The sequence below is a fragment of the Rhinoderma darwinii genome, chromosome 2 (genome assembly GCF_050947455.1).
Source record: "Rhinoderma darwinii isolate aRhiDar2 chromosome 2, aRhiDar2.hap1, whole genome shotgun sequence".
Lineage (NCBI taxonomy): Eukaryota > Metazoa > Chordata > Amphibia > Anura > Rhinodermatidae > Rhinoderma > Rhinoderma darwinii.
The window spans coordinates 349,701,509-349,729,448 of NC_134688.1; the positions used below are offsets into that span (position 1 = coordinate 349,701,509).

At 38.9% G+C, this 27,940-nt stretch overlaps 1 protein-coding gene across 1 annotated transcript in view; it reads left to right on the forward strand.

Annotated features, from left to right (window-relative positions):
• The window catches only part of LOC142741315 (potassium voltage-gated channel subfamily A member 10-like), a 52,232-nt gene extending 40,146 nt beyond the window's left edge, over window positions 1-12,086 (forward strand). The window contains 3 exon segments of the mRNA XM_075850689.1: window positions 170-243; window positions 9,867-11,144; window positions 11,147-12,086. Coding sequence (XP_075706804.1) covers window positions 9,906-11,144; window positions 11,147-11,413 — 1,506 coding nt within the window. The 5' untranslated portion in view covers window positions 170-243; window positions 9,867-9,905 and the 3' untranslated portion in view covers window positions 11,414-12,086.
• Window positions 12,087-27,940: the final 15,854 nt, after the last annotated feature.

Genomic DNA, 27,940 nt, shown 5'->3' on the forward strand with positions numbered 1-27,940 from the left:
CTCTTTTAAACGTCACAAATCCTGTGAATATGCCATACATGTCTGAGATGGACATGTCACTTTAAGTTTTGAAATGTATTTTAAAGAGCACACAGGATAAAATGTACTGATAATGTCTACACTTAAAAAATTAAATGTTAATTTTTATATTTCTTTATATGCACAATAGAATGGATGAAGATGATAAAGATGCAGCAGTCGTTTCTTCTATTCAGAAACCTCCCAGCTGATGAGCACACATGGGTAAGTAGATACAGATTGATGAAGTAAAATCATCTCCAAATAATTATAGGTGGTACATTTCATGGGTCAGTTTTATAGTCAAATGTACAATTCCAATACAACATCAGTGGGACATTAATGATCTATAATTTTTGTATAATTCTGTGAATTTTGTCAAAAATTGATTTTTACAAAATGGAAAATATAAAGTCTTGCTCAGGGATTTCAAACAAGGTCTCATGCACACTACCGTATTTGGGTTCTGTACAACCTCAGAATTGTATAAAGTAGAAGTCTAAAAAAGTCTATGGGGTCCTTCTGAACAAATGAAAATGGAGGCATCCAGAGGCATCTTCTGTTGAATTCCGTATGAATTGCATTGCTTGTAGCGGAGAATGTATTTTTAGTACAGTAGCTTATGGAGGAACCATACTGTGACCCATATAGTGCCAGCAGCTTCATAAATTGCTGTAAGGACACCGTATGCATTCATATAGGCGCCCTTCACATAGCTCTACTCTGTGTATGAGGCCTAAAAGGAATGTCAGATAGAACCTAATAAAAATGGATGAAGAGATGAACATTTTTATAAAAAGAGAGATGAAAAACTAAGCATAAAGATTATGTAAACCTTTGAAGACGTTGAACTTGCTCTGAAACCTGAACCTGTCAGGTCAGCAGGACTGACGGCTTCGATGACAGCGGGTCCTGCATGTTACTAACATGCAGGGTCCACCTGTTATCGATGACATCTAAGTTCATAATACTAAACACTAAAACACTAACTTTAAAATACACTGCTTTAGTAAAAAAAACAACAACGTCAAAGATTTACATAGCCTTTAAGATTACCTCTTTATTGAAACATAAATTAATAATGCTGTTTTAGAAAGCCTATATAATAAATGATAAAACTAATAATAATGAAAATAAATCTTAGAAAAAATGTAAATACAAAATTAGTATAATAACAGCACAGCTGTCCCCAAAATACTGTTCTACTATGTGCTTCAACCAATAATTGTAGAATAATATAGTAAATATATTCTCCAGTACACGAAGGCTATTTTCTTTATATATCGTAAATTAAATTGTGATTCATCTGAATTTTATCTGTGTATCTTTATCAAAATTGCTGCTTATATTCATTATATATTCTACCCCTGTCCAGCCCTCTTAGAATACACAAATAAGCAACCTCCTCTACATGCTGACTGCTGATTCATCCATAATGCAACCTGAAATTCACTACTAGGCTATTGAATGCATTTGGTCAAAGCCCTTAAAGAGAACCTATCACTAGATTTTAAGGCACCAAACTACCAGCATGACGTTTTACTGCTGAGAAATAGGGTCCTAAACATAATCCTCTCAATACTGTCCCTTTTAGCATTTAGTCTAAAAAAAAGTTATAATACAGTGTGCACTAAATGCAAATTACCAGAGAATTGTCTTACGATGAGTCCAACGGCATACTGCACATGCTCAGATGAAGTCTAGGCCTGGTCACACCTGGTCTTACCTAAGAACTCATCTCTGGTAATTTATATACAGCACCCACTGAATTATAACTTCATTTTAGGACACTATTTCCCAACAGTATAATGACATGCTGGTGGTTTAGTGCCCAAAAAAATTGAATTTCCCCATGAGAAAATATTGTAATAAAAAATTGATTGTAATAAAAAAAAAAAAACTGTGACCGATACCCTTTAAAGGGATTGCCTGTATAATGCATGGAAATGCTGGAGTAGGCAAAGTAGGCAGCTGCCTAGGGCGGCATTGACATGTGGTCGAGTGCAATTTATTAATTCTTCATTTAAAAAATAACTAAAAACTGCAAAATCTAAAAAAATCTTTTTCCTTTACGCTTAACGTTTACAATGCACTTGCAGTGAGTGCAACTTAGTTAATGTAGTAATTACCTCAGTGTATGCTTGCTTTTCTTTCCAGTACCTCACTCCACCTGCTGCCACATGCTAATTTTACTTTTGACAAACAGAATTTTTCTTTCATAATAAGTACTGAAATGAAAGCGGTTAGCGGAAATATAATGCTGTCATGTGATATAAATATCAGAGTATGTGTTGTGTTTCATGCTAATGGAATGGTAGCCATAAACAAAGTTGGATTCTATGCTTTAATCATAAAGCAGCTGACAATTTCACAGTCCATGTGCCCTATAAAGAGTATCAATATATAGTATGTTGTTATGTATGATGGACAAAAGACTCATTCGCTATACTACTTCAACTCTAAACATTTTTGTTTTGAATGCTGCAGAAAGTCAAACTAGATTGTAGATTGTAGATTTTGTTTAAAAATTACATACGTTTGAATTCCATATCTACGTACCTAAAAATAGCCAACTGACCAATCCCTTGCACGAATCGTAATGTTGTCTCGGATTAAAGCTTTGGTGCCATGCAAGGCAGGTCCAAATCAAGATTTTCTGCTGGCTAAAGTGAAAAAAGTGACAATTTAAATGCCCCCCCTAGACCTTCATTGACATCCCTTGGCCATTCTACGTCACTACCAGCCTCCTCTAGCCTTCGTGGATGCGCCATTGCCTTGTACTCCCCAAGCAGTACCATAACCAAGCTCAGTACATAAATACAGCACAAGAACCAAAATCAATACATTAATACAGTACCAGAACCTAGCTCATTACATATGTATACAGCATTCCAGGGAACTGGTGCAGCATGAGAGAAATCTTGGAGATGGGAGTGGGAGGTTCGGATTATGGTGAATGTTAATCTAAGGTCGTTGGCAGAACGTAGAGCGCGAGTCGGGTGGTAGACAGATGAGGCAGTACACGAATACAGCTCAGAACCAAGATCAGTACAGAAATACAGCTCCAGAACAAAGATCAGTACATAAATACAGCAACAGAACCAATCTCAGTACATAAATACAACACTAGAACCAAGCTCAGTACATATTTACAGCATGAGAACCAAGTTCAGTTCATAAATACAGCTCCAGAACAAAGCTCAGTACATAAGTACAGCACCAGAGTAAAGCTTAGTACATATGTATACAGGACCACAACCAAGTTCAGTACATAAATACAGAACCAGAACAAAGCTCAGTACATAAATAAAGTACCAGACCCAAAATCAGAACACAAATACAGATCTAGAACCAACCTCAGTACATACTGTATATATACAGCACCAAAATCAAGGTCAATACATATATAGAGTACCAGAACCAAATGCAGTATATATATATATATATATATATATATATATATATATATATATATACAGTTCCAGAACTGAGCCGAGTACATAAATACATCACCAGAACAAAGTTCAGTACGTAAATACACTACCAGAACCAAGTTCAGTACATAAATACAGCACCAGAACAAAGCTCAGTACATATATAAAGCACCAGAACAATACTCATTTCATATATACAGTACCAGAACAAAGCTCAGTATATAAATACAGCACCAGAACCTAGCTCATTACATATGTATACAGCATTCCAGGGAACTGGTGCATCATGAGAGAAATCTTGGAGATGGGAGTGGGAGGTTCGGATTATGGTGAATATTAATCTAAGGTCGTTGGCAGAACGTAGAGCGCGAGTCGGGTGGTAGACAGATGAGGCAGTACACGAATACAGCTCAGAACCAAGATCAGTACAGAAATACAGCTCCAGAACAAAGATCAGTACATAAATACAGCAACAGAACCAATCTCAGTACATAAATACAACACTAGAACCAAGCTCAGTACATATTTACAGCATGAGAACCAAGTTCAGTTCATAAATACAGCTCCAGAACAAAGCTCAGTACATAAGTACAGCACCAGAGTAAAGCTTAGTACATATGTATACAGGACCACAACCAAGTTCAGTACATAAATACAGAACCAGAACAAAGCTCAGTACATAAATAAAGTACCAGACCCAAAATCAGAACACAAATACAGATCTAGAACCAACCTCAGTACATACTGTATATATACAGCACCAAAATCAAGGTCAATACATATATAGAGTACCAGAACCAAATGCAGTATATATATATATATATATATATATATATATATATACAGTTCCAGAACTGAGCCGAGTACATAAATACATCACCAGAACAAAGTTCAGTACGTAAATACACTACCAGAACCAAGTTCAGTACATAAATACAGCACCAGAACAAAGCTCAGTACATATATAAAGCACCAGAACAATACTCATTTCATATATACAGTACCAGAACAAAGCTCAGTATATAAATACAGCACCAGAACAAAGCTGTGTACATATATACATTAAAAGAACCATACTTAGTACATACATACAGCACAGAACCAAGCTCAGTACATATATACAGCACCAGAGCGAAGCTCAGTACATAAACACAGTATCAGAACCATGCTAGGAACATAAATATAGCACAGAACCAAACTACGTATATAAACACAGCATCAAACTCAGTACATAAATACAACACCAGAAACATGCTAATAACATTAATACAGCACCAGAACAAAGCTCAGTACATAACTACAGTACAAGAACAAAGCTTATAACATTAATACAGCGCCAGAACCAAGCTCAGTACATATACACAGCATCAGAATCAAGCTCAATACATATATATAGCAACAAGCTCAGTACATAAACACAGCACCAGAAACACGCTAATAACATTAATTCAGCATCAGAACCAAGCTCAGTACGTAACCATACCTCCCAACTTTCTAGTATCACAAAGAGGGACAACCCATGCGGCATGCGCAGCGCTCTGCAGCAACTTTTTTTCTTTTAAGCCATGCCTCTAATCCCACTTATTCCCCACCAATACACATCCGGTTCAGCCCTCACAATATCATGCTCCCATAGTGCCTCCCACACAATATAATACCAAATTGCTGCCCCCATACAGTATAATGCTCCCATAGCTTCCACCATACAGTATAATGCCACCATTACTTCCACCATACAGTACAATGCCCACATAGCTGTCACCATACAGAATAATGCCCCATTGCTGCCCCATGCAGCATAAAACCCCCATAACTATCCCATGCAGTATAATTCCCCCGAACAGTATAATGCCCACACAGATACCACCATACAGTATGATGCCCCCATAGATGTCCCATACAGCATAATGCCCCCTAGATGTCCCATACAGTTTAATGCCCCCAAAGCTGCCCCATACAGCATAATGCCCCCATAGCAGCCCCCATACAGTATAATGCCACCCCTAGCTGCCCTTATACAGTATAATGCCCCATTAGCTGCCCCCATTGACAGTGCCCTTGTAGATAGTGACACAGTGCCAATGATAGTGCCCATGTAAAGAGCACCACAGTGTCCCCTGTATATAGTGCCCCTATATAGTGCCACAGTGTCCATGTAGATAGTGCCACACCCTTTGAAGATAGCGCCACCCCCTTTAGATATCGCCATTGGGACTCCCTCTAGAAGCCGAATAACCTGCCAAAGCATAGGCCGGGGATTCTGCACCCAGAGGGAAGCCCTGATGTCACAGTCCATCAGGCTACCCCTTGAGTGGAATCCCCATTGCCGACTCCGGCGGCGACTCTGCTCCAGTAGGAGCCCCTGACGTCACTGTTATATATGGACAGTGACCTCAGGGGTTTCCTCTAGGAGCGGAATCCCCAGCCAGATCATTGGCAACGGGGATTGCACTCAAGGAGTAGCCATTGACGTAACTGTCCATATATGGATAGTGACATCAAGGGCTTCCTGGAGCACAGCGCTTAAAGTGCATAGCGCTGTGCCCGGGGAGTCCTTGGAGAGCGGAAAAGCTCCATCTGCTCCTCCGCTCTAAACTAATTTTGAAGCCAGGAGCTGACGGTTCCTTGCTTCAGAATAGGGTTCAACTGTATTTGTGTCCAGAGGAAGCAGATATAGTTAACAGCGGGACAAACCCCCAGCCGCCCAGGACAGCGGGACACCGCCTGGAATACAGGACTGTCCCTTTGAATGCATGACGGTTGGGAGGTATGCATAATTACAGTACCAGAATCAAGCTCATAACTTAAATACAACACCAGAACTAAGCTAGTAAGTTCATTACATAACTACAGCACAAGAACAAAATTCAGTACATAAATACTGCATCAGTACTGTCACGGCTATGGGGTATGTGGACCCACTAGGCTGCTCCCCCATAGTGGAGTAGCAGCTGGCCAAACAACAGTCAATGACCGTCTTTAGATTATACCGATATGGAGAAAAACCACAATCCCTCTCCACATCAAAGAGAAAATCACATGATTGTAACATATATCATATATGGGGGAGGGCATAATAGCCCAATCTACACATGATATAAGAGGTGGAAGACTCATTATATTGAAATAATAACCTAAAAAAAGGAGTCTATAAATCTCCAATAAGATGTAAAACGTATAAATTTTATTAAGTACAAAACATAAAAAAAACACATATATAAAATCAAGAGATGAATACCACAATTGTGATGGATGGATACCAGGCAGTATAAGGTTTAGATGGACATAGGCACTAAGCAAACCATTCCATGACAACAATAAACCAGTGTTGAAGAGTGAGAAGAAATCCAGGTAAGATGCACATTATCCATATAATACCTGTGTAGGATGACCCCAGTATGACCACACTGTTCAACAGATGGTTGCTGCCCAATAGAGTAACAAAAGTACAAGTAACACAAGGTGCATCATAGCCTGCCTGGCGTTGTAGGGGTGTGACGCCAGGCAGTTTTTCCATACTCATGGGTAAGATGCTACGATGCACCTTGTGTTACTTGTACTTGTTACTTTGTTTTGTACTCAATAAAGTTTAGACGTTTTACATCTTATTGGTGATTTATAGACTCCTTTTTTAGGTTATTATTTTAATGATAGTCTTTTGGACAAGAGTACCTGGGTAGAAAATTTGTCAGACTCTTGGCATGGCAGACACTTGGCGTAGCAGACACTTGGCAAAGAAGATACCTTAAACAGATGACACTTGGCACAGATGACACTTGGCACAGTTGATGAACTTGACTCCAATACTATACTTCGCACTGGAACAAACACAATTAATGGATACAGGATACAGGACACGGGAAGACATGACACAGGATACAACTAAGGAACCATTTGCAATAACGAACATAGGCAGACACAAAAATGCCTAGGCAGAGTCATTTTTATAATCCAGGGTGCAGTGGAGCAGAGCGGCCACGTATGCTGGCTTCTCCAAGGAGTAAGACACCGGCTGGAGTTTATCAGTCTGCAGCCGCTGGAGAGTAAGAGATGCTGGCAGTCCGCGAGCGTGGCCATTACAAGTACCAAGCTTAGTACACATATACTGTACTAGAACCATGCTAAGTACACATATACAGCACCAGAACAAAGCTCAGTACATATGTATACAGCACCAGAACTAAGCTCAGTAATAAAAATAATAACCTTTATTTATATAGCACCAACATATTCCGCAGCACTTTAAAATTCAGGGGATACATTGTACAGACAATATCAGACATTGCATAATGACAAAACTAATTTACAATTCAAACAAGTGGAGTGAGGACCCTGCTCGCAAGAGCTTACTGTAAAGGATCTGCCAGACACAGCTTCTGTGTCGACGCCCGTGGTTAATCAGTCTGCACCTGCTCCTAAGTCTGATAGAGTGACTCGATCATCTACCACTCGGGCTGGGAGGCTGAGAAGTGGGAGAGCCTATCACAGCCTGGCCAGACGGAGCTAGCTCCCGCCCTCTGTCTATTTATACCTTCATTTCCTGCTCCTCCTTTGCCTGTGATTCTGCCTGTTTCCTGGCTCTGCTGCTGCTGCTTGTACTATTGACCTCTGCTTCATATTGACCCTGGCTTTACTGACTACTCTCCTGCTCTGCATTTGGTACCTCGTACACTCCTGGTTTGACTCGGCATGTTCACTACTCTTGTGGCTCACGGTATTGCCGTGGGCAACTGCCCCATTTCCCTTAGCTTCTGTGTACCCTTGTCTGTTTGTGTGTCGTGCACATATTGAGCGTAGGGACCGTCGCCCAGTTGTACGCCGTTGCCTAGGACTGGCTGTGCAAGTAGGCAGGGACTGAGTGGCGGGTAGATTAGGGCTCACCTGTCTGTCTCCCTACCCCGTCATTACACTTACAATCTATGAGGAAATAAGGGAGAGACAAAATGTGAAAAAATTCTTGGTAAGTACAATGGTCCAGCCATCTTTTATACATATGGGGTAGTACAAATAAAGCTGCATGTGCTGGTCACCAACCAGTGTCTGTGTATGACAGACATGAAGTGTATTAGGGTGCAAGGAGTGTGGGGGATACTGCTGAATGAAGGGGTCAAGTTTTCATGACTAATGTAAAAGGGGGGCCAGGGAATGTAGTCAGATTAGGGAATGTTATAGGCCTGTCTTAAAAGATGTGTTTTCAGGTGCACGTTTAAAACTGTGGATGTTGGGAATTTATCTGATTGTCTGGGGTAGCGCATTCCAGGGAACTGGTGCAGCATGAGAGAAATCTTGGAGATGGGAGTGGGAGGTTTGGATTATGGTGAATGTTAATCTAAGGTCGTTGGCAGAACGTAGAGCGCGAGTCGGGTTGTAGACAGAGATGAGGCAGTACACGAATACAGCTTCAGAACCAAGCTCAGTACATATATATACACAGCACCAGAATCAAGCTCAATACATAAATACAGCACCAGAACCAAGCTCAGTACATATACACAGCATGAGAACCAAGTTCAGTTCATAAATAAAGCTCCAGAACCAAGTTGAGTACATAAGTACAGCACCAGAAACAAGCTCAGTACATATGCATACAGCACCACAACCAAGTTCAGTACATAAATACAGCACCAGAACCAATCTCAGTACATGAATATAGCACGAGCACAAATACAGTTCAGTACAGAGATCATTTGCAAAGTTAGGTGAGCCCCTGCCACATACTGTAAATTTGAAACTATCTACAGGGGGTATTGTTTGTGGCACTATCTACAGTCCCCCCTGTAGATAGTGCCACCTACAATGCCCCCCTGTAGAGTGCCACATACAGCGGCCACTGTAGATAGTGTCCCCTGTAGATAGTGTCACACAGTGCCCCATGTAGATAATGCTACAGACAGTGTCTCCTGTAGATAGTGCCACAGATTGTGCTCCCTGTAGATAGTGTCACACATTGCCCCTTGTAGATAGTGCCCCCTGTAGATATTGTGACACACAGTGCCCACCTGAAAAAAAAACATAATTACCTGTCCTGCTCCCACGCCACTGAAAAGAGGAGGGTGGCAGGGCAGCGAAGCAGATACAATTGGAGTACAGGGAGGCCGGAAACAGCGGCTGTTAGTTGAGCTTGTGCCCCACTCAAAGACTCTGTAAGCCGTCACCTGAGGTGAGATGCTAAGTGAGTTTGTATGGCTACGGCACTCCATGTAGTTGAATTTATACGGATGCCTATAGAAACTGCATTTACAATAGGGCCCTAAAAACATCTATGAGTGACATACGTATTACAGATCTGTTCAACTCAAAGTTTGTATTGAACCCTAATGAAGCATGTGGCCTAAGCCTGTTATATTGCATTTCTCTTAATAATTATTATCTACTACTTAATGGTCTTGTTATATATAAATATTTCTTTTCTAGAAAATACAATAAAAATAAATTGAAATCAAAAGTTACAACATGGACACCCTTCACAAGGTTTTGCCAAATTCTGAAGACTTTTCTCCAGATGGTCCTGCTGATTCGACATGTACCAAAGCTACTGGAGGTGAAAGTCCAATTCCTGCAAATCAAAATACTAACTGGAAACTGTATATGAATGAAACATTAAATGAGACTGAACTTTCCAGATTTTCTAAAGAATGTCATGACAACCTAGTTACTGAGCAAAGGAGAGTGGAAGAAGGGAACCAAAGGGTATTTATCAATATAGCAGGCCTAAGATATGAAACCCAACTTAAAACACTTAGTGAATTTCCTGACACTCTCCTTGGAAATCCTCAAAAAAGAATTCATTATTTTGATTCCATGAGGAATGAATACTTTTTTGACAGAAATCGTCCTAGTTTTGATGGAATTTTGTATTACTACCAGTCTGGTGGAAAAATAAGACGTCCCGCAAATGTACCAATAGATGTGTTTGCAGATGAAATTGTTTTCTATGAGCTTGGAAATGAAGCTTTAGAACAATTTCGAGATGATGAAGGTTTTCTAAAGGATCCTGAAATACCTTTACCAACTAATGATTACCATAGGCAATTCTGGTTACTCTTTGAATACCCGGAGAGCTCCAGTGCAGCAAGAGGCATGGCATTGGTTTCTGTTTTGGTTATTGTCATCTCCATACTTATATTCTGTTTGGAAACATTACCAGAATTTAGAGAAGAAGGGCTATTCAAATTTTCAGGCAATTTTACGAAGCAGGCTGCATATATTAAAACCTTCACAGATCCGTTCTTTCTTATAGAGACTACCTGCATTATTTGGTTTTCATTTGAACTTGTTGTTCGGTTTATTGTTTGTCCAAGTTCATCTGAATTTTTTCAGAATATTATGAATATAATTGACATTGTATCTATCATTCCATATTTTGTAACACTTATCACAGAACTTGTAAAGCAAACAGAGCCCAATGGACAGCAAAACATGTCTCTAGCTATTTTAAGAATTGTTCGGCTTGTTAGAGTGTTTAGAATTTTCAAGCTCTCAAGACACTCAAAAGGACTTCAAATATTAGGACAAACCCTGAAGGCCAGCATGAGAGAACTGGGGTTGTTAATATTCTTTCTTTTTATTGGTGTAATTTTGTTTTCTAGTGCAGTATATTTTGCAGAAGTTGATGAACCTAAGACTCAATTCATCAGCATTCCTGATGGCTTCTGGTGGGCTGTAGTAACTATGACTACTGTTGGATATGGAGAGTAGACATGTGTCCAATCACTCTAGGAGGTAAAATGGTAGGTACTCTTTGTGCTATTGCAGGAGTGCTGACTATTGCCCTTCCAGTTCCAGTTATTGTATCAAATTTTAATTACTTCTATCACAGAGAAACAGAGAATGAGGAACGGCAAAGTTTACCTACAGAAATAGACAAAGTTAGTCTAAATAATTTAACACGATCGTTAAGCACTTCTTCTCTGAAGAAAAATAATGGATCCTGTATTCCAGACAAGAATGGTAAAGCTTAAAACTGTAATTTTTTAAAATTTAATGTTAATGTATAAATATTTCACCAAATATAAATATTATTAATGTAAAATTTTTAATATAGATATTTTTGTAAATTATTGTAAATTTGTAAAAGTTTATAAGACAATATTACACATGTTATTATAATTTAGGATGAATCATAATCAGTATAGGTAATGCATAGTAGGTTCAACTTCTCCTCGCCATTCTCCATACAGCTAAATAATTAAGGGTTGGACAAAAGCAAGGTTGGACAAAAATAATAAAACAAAAAAATATAAAGCAACAGCAATTCTACAATATTATACTGTATGTATGCACATGCTCTACAGTTTACAGTTTTACAAATGGGTTTCTGTTAGGGCACTTACACCTAGTTAGTATGAATGTGTTGTTTGAGCAAGTAAAAAAAACAACTTTAAAACTAAAAGTATAGTAACCGATTGCCATTTTAGATGTTATAGTTCTCAAATGGACTGTGACGTACAAGCAGAAGAGAAAGTTTAGATTTCAAAATGGACCATAATCAGCATTTTCCAGAAGGTAAATTATTCCAGAAGTTATTCCAGTTGTTTAATATGTTTGGGTTAATTTACATTTTGATACAAATTTGGAAACATGATGGGCTTTCAAGATTTGTCAAGAGAACCAACCTTGTGTAAATGTATAAATGTTAGCTGTTTTTGTGAAAATAAAACATATTGTAAAAATCTTTTTTTTTCTCTTATTTTCACATTTTATAGCAATAAATCCCCAAAATATTCCTCCTGGAACAATATAGACAATTTGAGACCATAAGACCTCCTTCACACACACTTTTTGTCTGCATTTTAAAATCTATAAACAGTGCCATATTTTAAGTGACTTTTTTATTTACTTTTTTACATGCTTTTTATTTACTTTTTTACATGCGTTTTTGCCCCGAATTACGTCCGAAAATAGCGCCTCAATAGTGCTGACAAACATCTGCCCATTGAAAGCAATGGGCAGACGTTTGTCTGTTCACACGAGGCGTAATTTACGCGCCGCTGTCAAAAGACGGCGCGTAAATAGACGCCCGCGTCAAAGAAGTGACCTGTCACTTCTTTGGCCGTAATTGGAGCCGTTATTCATTGACTCCAATGAATAGCAGCGCCAATTACGCCCGTAATTGACGCGGCGTTCAAGCGCCTGCACATGCCGTTACGGCTGATCTTACGTGGATGTTTTCAGGCTGAAACATTCCCGTAATTTCAGCCGTTACGGACGCCCTCGTGTGAACATACCCTTAGCTCTCCTCCAGAAGAAGTAAAACTATCCAACTAGTGTCACCTATTGGAGGTAGCTTCCCTGTAAGACAATATCCGACCCACAGAAGAGCCTCGAAATATGATTTCAGTCAGACCAGAGTGTCATCTAAAAGGAAAAGAAACCCATCTGTAGACAGCTGTTTTGGGGGTTTTGACCCTCATCATTGTAGAGCAGGGAGCTATCTGGATGGGCGAGAGGCCTTTGACGTAGTGTTTGGGGGTGCTGGCTCTCATTGAAGCCAGCTCCTTGCTCTGTATTATAAGGGGCAAAAAAATAAAATAAAATCTGTCTGGTTTCTCTTTCTTTTGGAGGAGACTCTGACTTGAGCAAAAATTCCCAGTGTTTTCACTAGACAATCTTAAAAGGTAAGCACAAGACCATTTTTACCAAATCTATCATGTGGTCCCCTACAGTACTGCATTACAGGGGGGGCGCTCGTATTTGTTTTTCTTCACTATAACCAACTTAAGACACACTTAAATACAAATACTATTGAAATTTTTTTATCTGAAGATAATAAACATTTGTTTTTACATCCTTTGCAAAATATATGATTAATAATTATCACTTTTAATTCAAATTTTTGAATGCACAGTTTTCATCTTCATGTTTATTCTGCTCCTTAATTTGTATTGTTATTTTGTCTATCTTGATATTGATTTTATGTAAAACTAAATTATCAGTGTCCGCCCTTGAGCATTATTTATATTTTAACTACTCGGCTCCCCCGGCTGCTTGCCGTACAGCCGGCCTCCTGAAATGACATTTCATCACATGTGTTATGTGTAGTAAAATGTCATCACAGGAGGCCGGCTGACCACAGAGGAGCCAGTAGAACAGGAACAAATTGCTATGGGAGCTCCAGGAAAGGTAAGCAAAGTTTAAATTTTTTTTAAAGAATATTTAGTACCTGCTGATTTTGCAGCGATTAAATAATGTAATCGCAGCAAAATCTACAAAAATTAACATTTGTTGCGAAATTTGACTTCCCTATTAAACTAAATGGGGACTTTTGAAAAAAAATCTGCAGCATTTCAGTTTTCTGTGCGTATAGCTTTTTTAAAAAAAATAAAATATAATCTGCTGAGTTGCTACTGCAAACGCTGTGGAATTTCTGCACTGAAATATCCGGTCATAAATTCTGCAGTGTATACGCCATCTATGAGCATACCTTCATAGCGGTTGGAACTGCATTTCTCTGATGCAGAGTTCCAAATCTCCTGCGTAGACATAGGAGGAAATTTAACAACGCTTCTATGCTTGTTTTCTGGCGTAGAAAAGTTCCAAACGGCCCAAAACTTGCAAAAATCTTGCATTTTAGGCTATTTCGGACACATTTTAAAAGTGGTATGGAGTTTAGCTGAAGGGGCGTGGCCATCTGCAACTCACTGTGTTTCCTATAAATTAAGCCAGAAGCTGGTGTAAATTGTAGCAGTAATATATGCTAGCTCCTGGGTGGGATCTCCCTCTCTAGGGCCTGGACAGCTGGCAATGAAACAAAGTTTGAAGGAGTTGTCAAAAAAATTATGAAAAAAAAGATAATCAGACATAATATAGTGCATGACAATCCCTTCCTAACAAAGCTAGAACCAGCCCTGCATCTTACATGAATTCAGAGATCTCCCCATTCATTGCGCCAATTGCTCTGCTAGATTTTCTTCAGGCTAGCAGCTCAGGGGGCATGTCCTTTCTGGTTAAGCTCCTCCCCCTCCCTGTCATAGCTTATATAGGCAGATCGTTTTGTTTCCCTGCCTCTTCTGTCTAGTAGAAGCCTCAAAAAAATGCCCCATCACGTCTTTTTAGAGGGAGAGCTCAGTCCTATATAACTCAAGAAGAGGGAGAGCCTGCAGCTTACACACAGTGAGAGGCTGAGTAGGAGAAGGAAGAGCTCAATGCTGTATGTAAGCATTGCTGTATTCAAACTCCCTATTTGTTTAAGCAAATGGCTGGCTCTCCTGTGTGTTTCTTACTGTGTGAGTCTCCATCCACACTACAATCTGTTCTCCTGAATAAAAGCTTCTTCTCTACTAGAAGGCATTTTCTATTGGTTGGTGGCAGTTGGAGGAGTAGAACTAAGCATGTGCGTCTTTCCTCATTCAGCTCAGTATGAAGACATAGTTACATAGTTACATAGTTACATAGTTAGTACGGCTGAAAAAAGACACATGTCCATCAAGTTCAACCAAGGGAAGGGAAAAGGGAAGGAAAAATTTCTACACATAGGAGCTAATATTTTTTTGTTCTAGGAAATTATCTAACCCTTTTTTAAAGCCATCTACTGTCCCTGCTGTGACCAGCTCCTGCGGTAGGCTATTCCATAAATTCACAGTTCTCACTGTAAAGAAGCCTTGTCGCCTCTGCAGCTTGAACCTTTTTTTCTCCAGACGGAGGGAGTGCCCCCTTGTTTTTTGAGGGGGTTTTACAAGGAACAGGATTTCACCATATTTTTTGTATGTGCCATTAATATATTTATATAAGTTAATCATGTCCCCCCTTAGTCGTCTTTTTTCAAGGCTAAATAGGTTTAATTCTTTCAATCTTTCCTCATAACTTAAATTCTCCATGCCCCTTATTAGCTTCGTTGCTCTTCTTTGTATTTTTTCCAACTCCAGGGCATCCTTTCTATGAACTGGAGCCCAGAACTGAACTGCATATTCTAGATGAGGCCTCACTAATGCTTTGTAAAGTGGCATTATTACATCCCTGTCCCGCGAGTCCATGCCTCTTTTAATACACGACAATATCCTGCTGGCCTTTGAAGCAGCTGATTGACACTGCATGCTGTTATTGAGTTTATGATTTACAAGTACACCCAGATCCTTCTCAACAAGTGAATCCGCCAGTGTAGCGCCCCCTAGGACATATGATGCATGCAGGTTGTTGGTACCAAGATGCATAACTTTACATTTATCTACATTAAACTTCATTTGCCAAGTGGACGCCCAAACACTTAGTTTGTTTAAATCTGCCTGTAATTCATGAACATCTTCCATAGTCTGAACTATATTACATAGCTTGGTGTCATCTGCAAAAATAGAAATAGTGCTATTAATCCCTTCCTCTATATCATTAATAAATAAGTTGAATAATAGTGGTCCCAGCACTGAACCCTGGGGTACACCACTTCTAACCGGGGACCATTCAGAGAAGGAATCATTGACCACAACCCTCTGGATACGGTCCTTGAGCCAATTCTCAATCCAATTACAAACTATATTTTCTAAACCTATAGTCCTTAATTTACTCATTAGGCGTCTATGGGGGACAGTGTCAAATGCCTTTGCAAAGTCCAAAAACACTAAATCCACAGCGGCCCCTCTGTCTAGACTTCTGCTCACCTCTTCATAAAAACAGATTAGGTTAGTTTGACAACTTCTGTCCTTAGTAAAACCGTGCTGGCTGTCACTTATAATGCTATTTATTGTCACATAATCCTGTATATAGTCCCTCAATAGCCCCTCAAACATTTTCCCCACGATGGATGTTAAGCTTACTGGTCTATAATTACCCGGGGAAGACCTAGAGCCCTTTTTGAAAATAGGCACCACATTTGCCCTGCGCCAGTCCCTTGGCACTATACCAGTCACTAGAGATTCTCTGAATATTATGAAAAGGGGGACAGAAATAACCAAACTAAGCTCCTTAAGAATTCTAGGGTGTAACCCATCTGGTCCCGGAGCCTTGTGCACATTTATTTTATTTAATTTAGCTTGGACCATCTCTACATTCATCCAATTCAGTATATCAACTGATATATTAACAGCACTGGCACCGGCTACATCAGCTGCTCTTTCTTCTGTTGTATATACAGAGCTAAAGAACCCATTTAGTAACTCTGCCTTCTCTTGATCCCCTGTGATCAACTCCCCATTACCATTATCTAGGGGTCCTACATGTTCAGACCTTGGCTTTTTTGCATTTATATGCTTGAAGAATTTTTTAGGATTTGTTTTACTATCCTTGGCCACCTGCCTTTCATTTTGTATTTTTGCTAATTTTATTACATTTTTACAGATTTTATTAAGCTCTTTATATTTTACAAAGGCTACAGCTGTACCCTCAGATTTGTATTTTTTAAATGCCCTTTTTTTGTCATGTATTGCCCCTTTCACAGAAGGTGTAAGCCATGTGGGGTTTAATTTGAGTCGTTTATACTTATTACCTGTAGGAATAAATTTTGCACTATAATAACTCAAAGTAGATTTGAAAATCTCCCATTTATCATTTGTTCCATTATTTGACATTAGTTCTTCCCAGTCTATATCCTGAATTGCAGCCCTCATCCTGGGGAAATTGGCTTTCTTAAAATTAAATGTTTTTGCCCTCCCAGCCTGCGTTTGTTTTTTACAGTATAGGTAAAATGTAACTATATTATGATCACTGTTACCGAGGTTTTCACGAACATTGACATTCCCAACAAGATCTGCATTATTAGAAATGACCAGATCCAACAGAGCTTCACCTCTAGTCGGGTCTTCCACAAACTGGCCCATAAAATTTTCCTGCAACAGGTTGAGGAAATGTCTCCCCTTTGCAGTTGAAGCCGAACCATGACACCAATTAATATCCCGGAAATTAAAATCTCCCATTATCACTACAGTACCCGCCTGTGCAGCCCGCTCCATCTGTTTATATATCTGACCTTCCATCTCCTCAGTTATATTGGGGGGTCTTTAGATTACACCAAAAGTAATTTTTTCAGTGTTTACCTCCCTTTCTAGTTCCACCCACAAGGTTTCAACCTCCTCACAGTCTTGACCCACTATTGTCTCTTTCACACTCGCCTTCATATCACTTCTCACATACAGACATACACCACCACCTTTCCTATTTGTCCTGTCTTTACGAAAAAGTGTAAAACCCTGTAGATTTACAGCCCAGTCGTGTGAAGAGTCCAGCCATGTTTCAGCAACACCAACTATATCTATATTTTCTTCCAGTATCAAGGCCTCCAGCTCCCCCATTTTGCTTGCTAGACTTCTGGCATTTGTGAACATACACTTTAACTTGCCTGTCAGTTTTTCACTTTTATTATCAGAAATGTGATTTGACATTAATCGGTCCTTTTTATTTACACTGATGTTTTGTAACGAAAGGATCTCCTTATCTTGTTGTCTAGCCCTCTCCCCACATTCTGTTTCTCCCCCCACCAATATAGTCTGACCCCTCTCTAACCTGGCTACCCCTTTTTTTTCTACATTGACCTCCCTCCTCAGCCCTAGTTTAAATACTCCGCCACCCCAGCTAGAATTCTCTCCCCCAGCACAGCGGACCCCCTTCCATTTAGGTGCAAATCATCTGCAGAATACAGTTTGTACCCCAATGAAAAGTCAGCCCAGTGCTCTAGGAACCCAAATCCTTCTCCTCTACACCAAGACTTCAGCCATGCATTTAACTCCCTAAGCTCCCGCTGTCTTTCCTGTGATGCACATTACTATACAGATTGAACACCAGGGTGCGCCATTATAATAAAGTAAAGGTGATATCTCGCAAACTAAGCATTTTTGTATCATAAATTACAAAACAAATTAATTTTTAATGCTGATTTATATTGCAATGGAATTTAATGCTGGAACAACACTTTTAAGAGGTGTGCGTCCCTTAATAACTTTGTTGCATTTTACTTCTGCTTGCTTCTTAAGACTGGCTTTATGAAAAGCCAGTCTTAATAAATCACAAAGTAGAGTCATATGATAACTTTCAGGCAGCCACCACAAGGGGGGTTAAGAGCTTACTACATACTGTTTATACTTTAAGCTTAAAGAGGACCTGTCATCTGCCCAAAAATCTGCAGTTGACACCTCAGTTAGATTGCAGGAACCTTACAGTTTCTGATGCTTTTTATGCCGTTAGTTTTGGTGCCCGATATGTGGGCGATTACCCCTTATCAAGTGACAGGTGTTACCCACCCACTTGACAGTTAAAGGCCTTATTTGCATATCGGGCACCAATACTAACGGCACCGATATCTGAGCTACGATGGGGGCTAGAAGAAAAAGATAAAAATCAGCAGAACATGTGAGGCAATCTAACTGAGTTGTCAGCTGCAGCTTTTTGGGCAGGTGACAGGTTCTCTTTAATAATAAAACATTATAAAGTAAGATCCTGATCTCCCTTTAGTGGTGGCAACAAGAATTTTATAATTTAACGCTATGTCTATGCAGGATACTTGTTGCTCTATATCAGGCTCTGTATCCTTTTCATTTAAATGTATTAGACCAATAAAAATCAGATCGCTCTGATCCTGGCCGTTTTAACCACTAAGATGCTGCGGTCAATAGCGTCGCGGTATCTAAGCCATTAGAAAGAGGAGGGCGACCCACTCCAACAGTCCACGCCCCTCCCACATGATGGAGGGGTGCTGATGGTTCTCAAGGTTGCCCAATGGTCTAATGAAGGCCCCCAGGTCTGCCTTCTTTCTTCTTCTTTTAAGCGCTGCCTCTGGCAGGGTTAAACTGGAACCTACAAAAAAATGACAATATACTGCAATTCATTAGATCAAAAATATCTATTTGCCCAAAAATGGCACCAATAAATACTACAGCTCGTCTCGCAAAAAATAAGCCCTTTTTTTTAAATAAAAAGTTTTCTTTGTAAAGGTAGTAAAACATTAAAAAAATATATACACTACCGTTCAAAAGTTTGGGGTCACCCAGACAATTTTGTGTTTTCCATAAAAACTCACACTTATATTTATCAAATGAGTTGCAAAATGACTAAACTATAGTCAAGATATTGACAAGGTTATAATTATAAATAATGATTTTTATTTGAAATAATAATTTTCTCCTTCAAACTTTGCTTTCGTCAAAGAATGCTCCATTTGCAGCAATTACAGCATTGCAGACCTTTGGCATTCTAGCTGTTAATTTGCTGAGGTAATCGGGAGAAATTTCATCCCATGCTTCCAGAAGCCCCTCCCACAAGTTGGATTGGCTTGATGGGCACTTCTTGCGTACCATACGTTCAAGCTGCTCCCACAACAGCTCTATGGGGTTGAGATCTGGTGACTGCGCTGGCCACTCCATTACAGATAGAATACCAGCTGTCTGCTTCTTCCCTAAATAGTTCTTGCATAATTTGGAGGTGTGCTTTGGGTCATTGTCCTGTTGTAGGATGAAATTGGCTCCAATCAAGCGCTGTCCACAGGGTATGGCATGGCATTGCAAAATGGAGTGATAGCCTTCCTTATTCAAAATCCCTTTTACCTTGTACAAATCTCCCACTTTACCAGCACCAAAGCAACCCCAGACCATCACATTACCTCCACCATGCTTGACAGATGGTGTCAGGCACTCTTCCAGCATCTTTTCAGTTGTTCTGCGTCTCACAAATGTTCTTCTGTGTGATCCAAACACCTCAAACTTCGATTCGTCTGTCCATAACACTTTTTTTTAATCTTCCTCTGTCCAATGTCTGTGTGCTTTTGCCCATATTAATCTTTTCCTTTTATTAGCCAGTCTCAGATATGGCTTTTTCTTTGCCACTCTGCCCTGAAGGCCAGCATCCCGGAGTCGCCTCTTCACTGTAGACGTTGACACTGGCGTTTTGCGGGTACTATTTAATGAAGCTGCCAGTTGAGGACCTGTGAGGCATCTATTTCTCAAACTAGAGACTCTAATGTACTTGTCTTGTTGCTCAGTTGTGCAGCGGGGTCTCCCACTTCTCTTTCTACTCTGGTTAGAGCCTGTGTGTGCTGTCCTCTGAAGGGAGTAGTACACACCGTTGTAGGAAATCTTCAGTTTCTTGGCAATTTCTCGCATGGAATAGCCTTCATTTCTAAGAACAAGAATAGACTGTCGAGTTTCACATGAAAGCTCTCTTTTTCTAGCCATTTGGAGAGTTTAATCGAACCCACAAATGTAATGCTCCAGATTCTCAACTAGCTCAAAGGAAAGTCAGTTTTATAGCTCCTCTAAACAGCAAAACTGTTTACAGCGGTGCTAACATAATTGCACAAGGGTTTTCAAGTGTTTTCTAATCATCCATTAGCCTTCTAACACAGTTAGCAAACACAATGCACCATTAGAACACTGGAGTGATGGTTGCTGGAAATGGGCCTCTATGCACCTATGTAGATATTGCATTAAAAAACAGACATTTGCAGTTAGAATAGTCATTTACCACATTAATAATGTATAGAGTTTATTTCTGATTAATTTAATGTTATCTTCATTGAAAAAAACTGTGCTTTTCTTTCAAAAATAAGGAAATTTCTAAATCACCCTAAACTTTTGAACGATAGTGTGTATATATATATATTTATATATATATATATATATATATATATATATATATATATATATATATATATAGAAAAATAAAAATAGAAGCAGCACCGTAATTTGAAGTATCGCGTGCACAGGTTCCTGTTCAGACACTCGACCAGTGTCCCAAATAGCCAGCAACAATTCCAAAAGACAAGACAGCACTCCAAATTCAGTGATAGATGGGATCACATTTAATCACCTCTTGCAACGTTTCAACCCTGCTCAATGGGGTCTTTTTCAAGCAATACATTTCAGTGAACAGTGCACATATATATACATGCTTTACAAAATTTGTATAATGAAGCAATAAAAATTCAATATTGCATAATTCTCTGAGTTCAAACGCAAACATTGCAGTGCAAAAACATCAACATGCTAAACACACTTTTCTTGTGTACTTCGTGTACAAACGATTATAAGGGCATATTCCCGTACTGTATAAAAGTTAAAATACAATATAATTGGCTAACTGCCAATCAGTGTAAGTGCAGGTGCAAAACATTTTAAATATTAAAAACTATTTGATTTCTTAATTCGGCTCACCGTTCAGTGGATCCCCTCACTTCTTCCATGCTGATCATCGTTCTCGGCTTCTTCCGGGAATGAGTGCGCATGCGTCAACCAAAACGTCACCTAAAGGGCTGTTCTTGCTCTTGGCTTGAGAACGAGTCCTGGTACGCTGTGATTAGATGGAACGCATCTCGCGCTAGTTCAATCCTTTTGGTTGTGTTTTGTGAATGTTAACCCTACATGTCCCTTTCCGGAACACTATATTACGATCATAGGTTATCTTTTTCCATTTTTTAAAAAAAGAAATAGTAATAAATATATACTCTATCCTCTGGATTAATTTAAGTCCTTAAGGTTAAGGGAATCCCATAAACACGGGCACACCCAACCTATATCAGTGTATGTTTGTAGTGCTAGATCCGTTATCCACAGATTCTGCACATTACATCCCTACGGACTATAATAACCACATTCTGAGGACCATTAGAGCTATATCACACTTGATCTTCATATTCGTTTAGGGTTTTATCATAACACTTCGATTACAATATATGCATTCCATTTATTTTTCACATTTTTTCAAAACATAGCAATAAATAAGCCGATTTTTCATATATAACGTATGCATGATATTAGAATGAGGGGATCCATATTTGGTGAGTCTTCACAGTTTATCTGTAATAGACAGAGAAAGAATTTGTTATGTTAGTCCAATAGAATATACATTCTGTCCTCTTAAAATACCCCTCGACATGTCAAATACATAACCAGGTCATGGGCAAAACACTTCCTAACACACACCACTCAACTTAAAGTCAACATTTAATCCGTATGGTCGTAATGTGTTTAATCTGTAGATCCACTCTAGCTCACGTTTTTTTTTTAAAAGGAAACTCTGTCCCCACCTCGTCTTGGTTTAGTAATTTGATCTATAATTCTAAACCGTAAATCCTTTTCTGTGTGATTTGCTTCCACAAAATGTTTTGACACTGGCAAATACAGTCTCTTGCCTCGTATGGTAAACCTATGGTTGTTTATGCGTGTTTTGCAGTCCAATGTTGTCTCTCCTATATATAGAAGGTTACATGGACATTGCAGCATGTGGATAACCCATTCTGATGTACAAGTAAGAAATTGCTTTATTTTATATTCAGTGCCAATTATAGGATGAATGAAAGATTCCCCTTTAATCATATATTTGCAATTCACACAACCAAGACAGGGAAAACATCCCAATTTCTGGCTGCCAAAGAAGGTCTGTGTCTTTTTCTTATTAGAGCCCACATCTGCTCTTACTAATTTATCCTTCAGATTGAAGTTCCTTCATATATAAGAGATACCTCTGATTTTTTGCTAAAAATCAGAGAAGTCCAGATTCCCACCACGGCCCTGCTGTGCTCTTTTGACGTAGTAAGTTTGTACACGTCAATAGACCACAGTAGAGGGATTTCCTCCATCTACAAGGTTCTACGTGACAGTGAATATACACCTGCGTGTATAGAATTTATACTCGCTTTATTGGATATTATCCTGAGGCACAACTACTTTTTGTTCCAAGATCAATTCTTTATACAACTGAGAGGGACAGCCATGGGTGCTAATGTGGCACCAACTTATGCCAATATATTCATGGCGGCTTTGGAGAGGGAGTTCGTCTATGTGTCCCACCACTTCAGACAAGTGCTGAGGTGGTGGAGATACATAGATGACATCTTTTTCATCTGGTTGGGGACAATAGAGGAACTGCACCTGTTCCATGAATACATCAACCAGATTGATGCAGACATCAAGTTTACGCTGGTACAGTCCAGCAACTCTATAGAATTTTTGGATACCACAATAACCAAATTAGGATCAAGACTCACATCAGACATATTTACGAAGATAACGGATAGGAATAATCTATTGCGATTCGAAAGTTGCCATCCTAGGGGCCTAATTCGGGCCCTTCCATACAGTCAGCTACTGAGGGTTAAACGTATAGTAGATACAGAAGAGTTAAGCACTAAAAGGTTGGATGAAATGGGTGAAAAATTTATGTCACGGGGGTACCCAAAGAAACTAGTCCAACAACATAAAAATAAGGTATTAATGTCTGACAGAGAAATACTTTTGTCTACACAGAGAACCAAAAAGAACCTTGACAAAATACCATTTGTGTCCACATATATCGAAACAAGTAAAGAAGTAGCAAAGATAATCAACAAACACTGGTCGATACTTGGTAGTAATCTAAAATATGTTCCAGAATTTTTAGCCCCCCCCTCTCATGTCATACAAGCGTACTAAAAATCTGAAGGATAAATTAGTAAGAGCAGATGTGGGCTCTAATAAGAAAAAGACACAGACCTTCTTTGGCAGCCAGAAATTGGGATGTTTTCCCTGTCTTGGTTGTGTGAATTGCAAATATATGATTAAAGGGGAATCTTTCATTCATCCTATAACTGGCACTGAATATAAAATAAAGCAATTTCTTACTTGTACATCAGAATGGGTTATCTACATGCTGCAATATCCATGTAACCTTCTATATATAGGAGAGACAACATTGGACTGCAAAACACGCATAAACAACCATAGGTTTACCATACGAGGCAAGAGACTGTATTTGCCAGTGTCAAAACATTTTGTGGAAGCAAATCACACAGAAAAGGATTTACGGTTTAGAATTATAGATCAAATTACTAAACCAAGACGAGGTGGGGACAGAGTTTCCTTTTTTAAAAAACGTGAGCTAGAGTGGATCTACAGATTAAACACATTACGACCATACGGATTAAATGTTGACTTTAAGTTGAGTGGTGTGGGATAGGAAGTGGTTTGCCCATGACCTTGTTATATATTTGACATGTCGAGGGGTATTTTAAGAGGACAGAATGTATATTCTATTGGACTAACATAACAAATTCTTTCTCTGTCTATTACAGATAAACTGTGAAGACTCACCGAATATGGATCCCCTCATTCTAATATCATGCATACGTTATATATGAAAAATCGGCTTATTTATTGCTATGTTTTGAAAAAATGTGAAAAATAAATGGAATGCATATATTGTAATCGAAGTGTTATGATAAAACCCTAAACGAATATGAAGATCAAGTGTGATATAGCTCTAATGGTCCTCAGAATGTGGTTATTATAGTCCGTAGGGATGTAATGTGCAGAATCTGTGGATAACGGATCTAGCACTACAAACATACCCTGATATAGGTTGGGTGTGCCCGTGTTTATGGGATTCCCTTAACCTTAAGGACTTAAATTAATCCAGAGGATAGAGTATATATTTATTACTATTTCTTTTTTTTTTTAAATGGAAAAAGATAACCTATGATCGTAATATAGTGTTCCGGAAAGGGACATGTAGGGTTAACATTCACAAAACACAACCAAAAGGATTGAACTAGCGCGAGATGCGTTCCATCTAATCACAGCGTACCAGGACTCGTTCTCAAGCCAAGAGCAAGAACAGCCCTTTAGGTGACGTTTTGGTTGACGCATGCGCACTCATTCCCGGAAGAAGCCGAGAACGATGATCAGCATGGAAGAAGTGAGGGGATCCACTGAACGGTCAGCCGAATTAAGAAATCAAATAGTTTTTAATATTTAAAATGTTTTGCACCTGCACTTACACTGATTGGCAGTTAGCCAATTATATTGTATTTTAACTTTTATAAAGTACGGGAATATACCCTTATAATCGTTTGTACACGAAGTACACAAGAAAAGTGTGTTTAGCATGTTGATGTTTTTGCACTGCAATGTTTGCGTTTGAACTCAGAGAATTATGCAATATTGAATTTTTATTGCTTCATTATACAAATTTTATGTGCACTGTTCACTGAAATGTATTGCTTGAAAAAGACCCCATTGAGCAGGGTTGAAACGTTGCAAGAGGTGATTAAAAGTGATCCTATCTATCACTGAATTTGGAGTGCTGTCTTGTCTTTTGGAATTGTTGCTATATATATATATATATATATATATATATATATATATATATATATATACTTGATAAAGGTCCCATTGCAGGACGGAAACGTTGCAGCTTGTGCTGGCTTAATAAACCACCATTTTTTTTCACTAACACGGAGTGCTGTGGGAATTTCTTCAATATTGATCTATATCCCCTGGATCGGGATTACCTGCTTGCACCTGAGACCATCTTGGAATTGCATTGTGAGTGCTGCTGCTTTTCCATTGTATATATATATATATATATATATATATATATATATATATATATGTATATATATATACAGTATATATATCTATATATATATAACTCAGCTCTCTACTCACTAAAATATCTCAACAAGGAGATGAACAACCGGAGCAGTTAAAAAAAGAGGCGAAATCCTTTGCTGGAGATCTAGAACATCAAGTACGAAGGTATACACAGCAAGCAGTTGGATTGCTGTGTGGAACTACAAGTACCAGCGAGATACACACACCGGTGGAGATTTGGATCGTTCTTTCTGCATGCTAGCTGGGGGAAGGTCAAGCCAATGATGGATACTTCAGACTTTACATCCACAAACCGTCTGAACGGTAAAAAACTATCAATATATATAATTTGGTATCACTGTAATCGCAGGATAATGTTAAGTTGTTGTTTTTGTGAAAAGTCTTTAAAGTCTGAGACATTTTTCTTTTTTTACGTTTTAGTTTGTTACTTCCTGTCTTCCAAGAGCCATAACGGTTTTATTTTTCCATCAATAGAGTGGTGTGAGGGCTTATTTATTTTTTTGCAGGGGGAGTTGTAGTTTCTATTGGCACCATTTAAGGTACCATATAATGTACTGGGAAACGGAGAAAAAAACCTCAACTCCTCCATTGTTTTTTGGGTTTCGTTTTAACGGCTTTCACCGTACGGTAAAAACGTCAACTTAACATTATTATGTGGCTCAATATGATTACGGTGATACCAAATCTATATGTTTCTTTATATTTTACTACTTTTACAAAGAAAAAAACAATTGTTAAATACCAAATTCTGAGAGCCATAACTTATTTTTTTTTTTTGGTCGATTGAGTTGTTTGATGGCTTATTTTTTGCGGGACGCGCTGTAGTTTTTATTGGTACCATATTTTGGTACATACGATTTTTTGATCACTTTTTATTACATTTGATTTTAGCTCTACTGTGACCAAAAAAATTATGATTTAAGGTTTTTACTCCGTTCACTGTGCTAGTTAAATAATATATTGTAATAGTTCAGACTTATATGGATACCAATTTTGTTTATTTTTTACATTGTGCTTAGGGAACAATGGTAAAAGAGTTTTTTTAAACTTTTAATAATGTTTTTAAAATGTATTTAACTTTTTTTTTAATACTTTTTGTTAGTCCCCCTAGGGGACTTGAACCAGCGATCGTTAGATCGCTGGTACAATACACTGCAATACAAATGTATTGCAGTATATTGTAATTTTTACAGGCTTCTGCTAAGTCCTGCCAGAGGCAGAGAGAAGGCAGACCTGGGGGCCTTGACTAGGCCCCCAGGCTGCTATGACAGCCATCGGCGCCCCTCTATTGCCGATGGGCTGTCGGAGAGGGCTTTCCCCTCCTTCTAACGGTTCAAATGCCATGGTGGCTATTGACTGTGGCATTTAACTAGTTAAATGGCCAGGAACAGCATGAGCCTGCTCCAAACTTCACACCCCCGCTCCATGACGTACAGTTTCGTCATGGGGTGGGAAAAATGTTAAATAGTGCCAATAGAAACTACAACTTCTACTGCAAAAAATAAGTCTTTACACCACTCCACTGACAGAAAAATAAAATAATTATGGCTCTTGGAATGCGGGGAGAAAAACTAAAATGAAAAAACAAAAAATGGCTTTTTCCTGAGAGTGTTAAGGGTAACCAAGCAATTATTTTATAATTATTAAAAACATATTATAAGCTTATTAAAAACACAATTATATAACCAATCAGCTTTGACCAAGATATTTAAACAAGTCCACCCGGCATTAGCTGGGAGACTAAACCCCACTAATAAACATCATGATGACAAGAATAAGTCGCAGATTAAGGCGCAGGGCGTGTGGGGCTCTTTTCTTCAGTCTTCTTTACAAATATCCTGAGCGTCGCTTAATCTGCTGCATACAAAGGGAAACTCTTCCCATCACTGACAGCCGTTAACCAATCAAGGATTACTTTAAAACCATGTGACTACAGGTAGAATATTCTAGAACCTTCTCGTGCCTTCTACACAGCTGACATTCAGATGACCTAAGGACAGGTAAGTACCGTTTGTATCAATAAAAAAAGTGGGGGGGGGGCGGAGAAGCTAAATATAACTGGAAACATAGACACTGGATAAATCATTGAAAATACTATAGCACTGTGTCACCATGTATCTCCCCCAGCTAAGCGCTATGGGGGGCCCTAGGCATTTGTCACACAATGCCCACTTTTACTTTTCCAGCTATACATGATCTTCCATTGTG